The 6,210-nt window shown below is 66.7% G+C and overlaps 2 protein-coding genes across 2 annotated transcripts in view; one reads left to right on the top strand and one right to left on the bottom strand.

The window, feature by feature from the left end:
• PKP3 (plakophilin 3) overlaps nucleotides 1–3,983 on the top strand; it is an 11,860-nt gene extending 7,877 nt beyond the window's left edge. Inside the window, exons 6-14 of the mRNA XM_017507890.2 lie at nucleotides 212–416; nucleotides 1,147–1,321; nucleotides 1,529–1,646; nucleotides 1,789–1,959; nucleotides 2,173–2,358; nucleotides 2,664–2,817; nucleotides 2,993–3,185; nucleotides 3,292–3,379; nucleotides 3,606–3,983. Coding sequence (XP_017363379.1) covers nucleotides 212–416; nucleotides 1,147–1,321; nucleotides 1,529–1,646; nucleotides 1,789–1,959; nucleotides 2,173–2,358; nucleotides 2,664–2,817; nucleotides 2,993–3,185; nucleotides 3,292–3,379; nucleotides 3,606–3,641 — 1,326 coding nt within the window. The 3' untranslated portion in view covers nucleotides 3,642–3,983. The remainder of the gene's footprint in view (nucleotides 1–211; nucleotides 417–1,146; nucleotides 1,322–1,528; nucleotides 1,647–1,788; nucleotides 1,960–2,172; nucleotides 2,359–2,663; nucleotides 2,818–2,992; nucleotides 3,186–3,291; nucleotides 3,380–3,605) is intronic.
• Nucleotides 3,984–5,057: 1,074 nt separating this feature from the next.
• SIGIRR (single Ig and TIR domain containing) overlaps nucleotides 5,058–6,210 on the bottom strand; it is a 7,379-nt gene continuing 6,226 nt past the window's right edge. The window contains exons 7-8 of the mRNA XM_037731158.1: nucleotides 5,675–6,041; nucleotides 5,058–5,388 (exon numbers count right to left, since the gene is read on the bottom strand). Of these exons, the coding sequence (XP_037587086.1) occupies nucleotides 5,225–5,388; nucleotides 5,675–6,041 (531 nt within the window). The 3' untranslated portion in view covers nucleotides 5,058–5,224. The remainder of the gene's footprint in view (nucleotides 5,389–5,674; nucleotides 6,042–6,210) is intronic.

The raw sequence follows: 6,210 nt of genomic DNA, 5'->3' as shown, positions 1-6,210 counted from the left end.
TGTACGCACCTGCGTCACCTCCGTAGCCCTGTACGCATCTGCGTCACCTGCATACACCTGTACACACCTGCATCCCCTCCATCCCCTGCATACACCTCATCACCTCTCCACCTCCGTACACACCTGCATCACCTGCACATCCACATCTATACACCTGGACATATCTGCACACATGCGCGAAGTCTGTTCACCCCACATGCTGTGCCCACAGGCCCGCAGCCTTCAGGCTGTGCCGAGGCTGGTGAAGCTCTTTAACCACGCCAACCAGGAAGTGCAGCGCCACGCCACAGGCGCCATGCGCAACCTCATCTACGACAACGCGGACAACAAGCTGGCGCTGGTGGAGGAGAACGGGATCTTCGAGCTGCTGCGGACGCTGCGGGAGCAGGACGATGAGCTTCGCAAGAACGTCACGGGTGCTGCGCGGCCCCGCCTCCGCCTGCCCCGCCCCCGCCTGCCCCTCCTCCGCCTGCCCCTCCTCCGCCTGCCCCTCCTCCGCCTGCCCCTCCATCTGTCCTCCCTCCTCCGCCTGCCCCGCCCCCGCCTGCCCCGCCCCCGCCTGCCCCTCCATCTGTCCTCCCTCCTCCACCTACACCCTCTGCCTGACCCCATGCCTCCTGTCCTCACTGTGTCCCCCCACCTGTTCTCCCTCCTCCGCCTGACCCCTCCTCCACCGGTCCCCTCCTCCCCTTGACCCCTCCTCTGCCTGACCTCTCCTCCCCGACCCCTCCTCCGCCGGTCCCCTCCTCCGCCTGACCCCCTCCCTTCTCCGACTGTCCTTTGTCCTCTGTGGCGACCCCTCCGCCCCGTACGGCTCCCCTCCGTCCTGCTGTTCGGCCCCTTTGCTGGCTGTTTCTACTTGGCCTCCACTCCTGCCTCTTTCCTGGACCCCTGGCCACCCTGTTCTGCGGCTGTGTCTCCTGGTAGTTGCCTCCACCCCCAGCCTGCTTACACCCCAACCAGCTTGTCCCCTCTTGCTTGGTCCGAGCTCTGTCACCCCAGATGCCACCCCAGGGTCTCCCCAGCGGGGCTCGTGAATGAGCAGAGCACAGGGCCAGCCTGGGAAGAGGCAGGACATCCTCACACCTTCCCCAGAAACGCCCGGGGGTTGGAGGGCTGAAGCTCACGGCAGCCCCCCTCGCCCAGGAATCCTGTGGAACCTTTCATCCAGCGACCACCTGAAGGACCGCCTGGCCAGAGACACTCTGGAACAGCTCACCGACCTGGTGCTGAGCCCCCTGTCGGGGTCTGGGGGTCCACCCCTGATCCAGCAGAATGCCTCAGAGGCGGAGATCTTCTACAACGCCACCGGCTTCCTCAGGTGCGCCAGCCTCGGCGGAGGGGTGGGGGCCGCAGGCACGCGTGTTGTCAGGGACCCTCCTGGCCCGGCGCCCACAGCCCCACACACTGCGCGGGCGCACTGGGGGTGGGGCCAGCGGGGCCCAGCGGGACCCAGCGTGGCATGGCATCGTGCTCAGGGCCTGGGCCTGGGGGTTCCTGGGGGGCTCTGATCTGCCTCCGTCTCCAGGAACCTCAGCTCAGCCTCTCAGGCCACTCGCCAGAAAATGCGGGAGTGCCACGGGCTGGTGGACGCCCTGGTCACCTACATCAACCACGCCTTGGATGTGGGCAAGTGCGAGGACAAGGTGAGGGCTGCGCTGTGAGGGGGTCCCGTGCCCTCGGCGCCGCGCCCCGACCCGCGCCCCTGCCCCGCGCCCCGACCCGCGCCCCTGCCCGCACCCCGACCCGCGCCCCTGCCCGCGCCCCGACCCGCGCCCCTGCCCGCAGAGCGTGGAGAACGCGGTGTGCGTGCTGCGGAACCTTTCCTACCGCCTGTATGACGAGATGCCGCCGTCTGCGCTGCAGCGGCTGGAGGGCCGCGGCCGCAGGGACCTGGCCGGGGCGCCGCCGGGCGAGATGGTGGGCTGCTTCACGCCGCAGGGCCGGCGGCTGCGCGAGGTGGGCAGCGGCCTGGGAGGGGCGTGGGGAGGGGTGGGCACCGGCCCGGGCGGGGCTTGGGGGGGTGGGCGGGCACCGGCCTGGGCGGGGCATGGGAGGTGGGCGGGCACCGGCCCGGGCGGGGCTTGGGGGGGTGGTCGGGCACCGGCCCGGGCGGGGCGTGGGGAATGGGTCCCGCCCCGGGCCCGCTGACCCCGGCCCCGCCCCGCGCAGCTGCCTCTCACCGCCGACGCGCTCACCTTCGCGGAAGTGTCCAAGGACCCCAAGGGCCTGGAGTGGCTGTGGAGCCCCCAGATCGTGGGTCTGTACAACCGGCTGCTGCAGCGCTGCGAGCTCAACCGGCACACTACGGAGGCGGCCGCGGGGGCGCTGCAGAACATCACGGCGGGCGACCGCAGGGTGGGCGCACCCGCAGACCCAGGGGCTCCCGGGATTTCATGCTGCGGGGGGAGGGGCAGGAGAGGGATGGGGAGGGGAGGGGGCAGGGGGTGCCGGGGCCCCCGGAGCATCTGAGGTCAGCGACCGGTGGGCAGGCCTTGGGCCTTGGGAGGATTTAGGTTCTGCCCTGAGTTTGAAGGGAGGCACCTGAAGCTGCCTGCAGCTGATGCCCCGGCTGGGGGGCAAAGGCAGAAGCAGAGCCCCCACCCCCCGGGGTGTCAGGATCCCCCCAGGTGAGGGTCTGAGGCCTCCCTCCCTCCCCGCAGTGGGCGGGGGTGCTGAGCCGCCTGGCACTGGAGCAGGAGCGGATCCTGAACCCGCTGCTGGACCGCGTCCGCACAGCCGACCACCACCAGCTGCGCTCGCTGACCGGCCTCATCCGAAACCTGTCTCGGAACGCGCGGAACAAGGACGAGATGTGTGAGTCAGCAGTCCTGTTCCCGCCCCGCCGGGTCCACACACGCTACGTGGGGGCTCCCGGCCACTGGGGCCAGTGGAGTAGACAGACAGGCACGCAGCTCCCTGGGGGAGGCAGGGGACCCCCAGTGCCCGGGTGGCTGGAGTGGGGGTGCAGACTGACCCCGACCTCCCGCAGCCACCAAGGTGGTGAGCCACCTGATTGAGAAGCTGCCGGGCAGCGTGGGTGAGAAGTCGCCGCCCGCCGAGGTGCTGGTCAACATCATAGCCGTGCTCAACAACCTGGTGGTGGCCAGCCCCATCGCCGCCCGGGACCTGCTCTACTTCGACGGGCTCCGAAAACTTGTTTTCATCAAGAAGAAGCGGGACAGGTGGGAGCCAGCCCTGCCCTGCGGCAGCCCAGCCAGGGGGTGCTCCGGCCCCTCCCAGCCACCTGCTTTCTGACTGTGTCCCCTCCTGACTGCCCTCCACCCTCAGCCCTGACAGTGAGAAGTCCTCCCGGGCAGCTTCTAGTCTCCTGGCCAACCTGTGGCAGTACAGCAAGCTGCACCGAGACTTCCGGGCGGTACGTTCCCCGGGCCGAGGCGAGAAACACGGGTGCGAGGCATGGGACGCGGGGGAGGGTCACGGGAACCCTCGTGGAGCCATCGGCGAAGAGGCCAGTGGGTGGCTGGAGACCAGGAGCGCAGAGAGGAAGTGTCTAGGCCGCACCCAGCACAGTGCAGGGTGGACAGAGGGCAGAGGGCCGCACAGCAGGCAGGTCATGACCTTGTGCCTTCTCTCCTCTGTAGAAGGGCTTTCGGAAGGAGGACTTCCTGGGCCCATAGGCGAAGCCTCTTGCAGGAGGAGAAGGTGACGTGACCCAGCGTCCGAGGGACAGACTCAGCTCCGGGCTGCCTGACTCAGCCCAGCCTGGAGGAGAAGGCTGATGACCAAGGGGCCCCTTGCTGGGACCCCTGTGTGCACCTTTGAGGGTCCTGGGCCACCAGGAGGGACAGGGGCTTATAACTGGGGACTTGGCTTCCGCAGGGAGGGGGTGGGGCAGGGCTTGAGGCTGCTCGGGTGTGTGGGGTGGTGACCCAGTCACACTGACAGAGGTGGGGCTGGCTGTGGCCTGGCAGTATCTTGGGACAGCCAGCAATGGGAATAAAGATGGCCATCAACAGTCACTGCCCTGCACCCTTCCATGGCTGGCCTGACCCTGTGGCTGGCAGTGTGACCAGGGCAGCTGATCCTGGGACTCAAGGCACCCTCCTGCCCCTGAGGACACCCACCCCTTGGGCTCACACACAAGCCTCCCAAGGTCAGAGGACACAGGACAGGGAGAGCCCAGCAGAGGGACAACGGGCACCTCAGGCCCAAGAGGGGACAGGGTGGGCACAGGGGGACCATAGGCACACATGGAGCAGAGCTGGGGGCCTCAAGAGCAGAGGGGTGACTGGAGTGGGGGAGGGGGGCTGCCTCGTGGGCTGTACTCATGCAGCAAATGGACCCAACTCCCTCTCCACCCACCCTGGGCCTGGAGTTGCCAGGAGCAGGGGCTCGCACACTGGCTGCCTGAGGTTTGGGGTCCAGCAGGCTCTGGACCCCATTCATCTCACCCAGAGCCAGGCCGTCCAGTTGTGAAGTTACTGTGGATTATTATTTTTTTTTTTTTGAGACGAAGTATTGCACTGTCGTGTGGGCTGGAGTGCAATGCTGCAATCTTGGCTCACTACAACCTTTGCCTCACAGGTTCATCCAGTTCTCCTGCCTCTGCCTCCCAAGTAGCTGAGATTACAGGCACACACCACCACACCTGGCTAATTTTTTGTATTTTTAGTAGAGATGGGGTTTCACTATGTTGGCGAGGCTGGTCTTGAACTCCCGACCTCGTAATTCGCCCGTCTTGGCCTCCCAAAGTACTGGGATTACAGGCGTGAGCCATCACACCAGCCTACTGTTGATATTCTTAAAACAGAAAGCTTCTGTGACTTCAGAACTTGAGGTCTCCAGGGGCCTGCCCATCGAGGGTCTGCCTGGATTGGGAAAGGTTAGGGACAGTCACATCCCCAACCAGGGACCAGGCAGGGAGGCTACTATAAGCAAGGGACATGCCCGAGCTTAGGAAGGGGGATGGGGAGGGGGCAGATTTGGTGATTTAGGGGGTGAGGAGGGAGGGAGGGGCGGAGGGCCAAGAGAGCCCCAGAGGGAAGCCAAACCGAAATCTCCTGCTGCTGCGGGGAAGGAGAGTGAGGCCCAGGCAGAATCCAAAAGGACTTTATTTTCTGGCACTGGGAGGGGCCCTGGGGCCACAGCCTTGCCCTGGGGGTCCCAGGGCTGCAGACAGGGGTTGTGGTCTTGCTAAGCAGAGGAACGACCCCCTGCCCTGGCACCTGATGTCCTTATCATCCTCCATTCTGAGTGGGGGCTACATATCATCTTCTGACACCAGGCAGTAGAAGTCTGTGCGGGCACTGTAGTTTCTCGAGCCGAGGTCCGAGACGTCTACTTCGCTGCCCCGGCCCTCTCCCAGCGAGACCCCGCCCGTGCTCGGTGGAGCTGATGGCTCTCCAAAGACAGGCCTCGGGATACCTGGGGAGGGGAGACCGAGGCGCCTGAGGTGACCACCCACAGCCTTGGCGCAGACACACTTAGGGGCTGTCCCAGCTCAGCCCCTGCAGTGGGGGCCGGTGAGGTCCAGGATATTCCCAGGCAGGCCCAGGGCCGAGCACCCCCGCGCAGAGAGGCTGTGCAGGGGCCATCGGTGCCAGGAAGAGTCCTCAACACCGGGGCCCCTCCAGGCCGTCTGCCCTGTGCCTGCCCCCGCTACGCCCTGGGCTGAGCTTCTCCGGTCCAGAGTGGGGCTGGATGGGCATACCCAGGTCGCCCTCTTCCAGGGCCCGGGCCTCCGGGACTCGGCCTTGAAGAATCAGCATGGGGTCCTTGTCGTCCTGCAGCTGCGTCTGAGGGTCTCCTTCCGCTGGCCTGTAGTGCACCTTCCGCGGCAGCGCCAGCTGTAGTTCTTTCCAAAAATCAGAGGAAGGAGTCTGGGGGCCAGGTTGGGGTGGTTTGCAGATGTGAACACGTGGGAGGGCGCGCACATCGTCAGCCCCCGGTGCCCTGGCCCCAAAGAGCCCCGCGGCTGCAGCAGCTATTCCGGGGCTCCAGGGCCTCCAGGGCAGCTCCCCACATCGGGTCCCGGACAGCAAAACCTTACCCCAGGGCCCATTCACAAAGCGAGGTGCCTAGCGCTCTACGTCTGCAGCCCGGACGCCGCCCAGCTCTAACGCGCAGCGCACCCTGGACCCCCCACGACCCCAAGCACCGCGGATCCGCGCGCCGGGACCCCCACGCCCCCCGCGCACCGCGGAGCCACGCGCCCCGGCCCCCCACGTCCCCCGTGCACCGCGGAGC

The sequence above is a fragment of the Cebus imitator genome, unplaced genomic scaffold, assembly GCF_001604975.1.
Source record: "Cebus imitator isolate Cc_AM_T3 unplaced genomic scaffold, Cebus_imitator-1.0 Scaffold384, whole genome shotgun sequence".
Classification (NCBI taxonomy): Eukaryota; Metazoa; Chordata; class Mammalia; order Primates; family Cebidae; genus Cebus; species Cebus imitator.
This window is presented reverse-complemented; position numbering and strand designations above follow the sequence as displayed.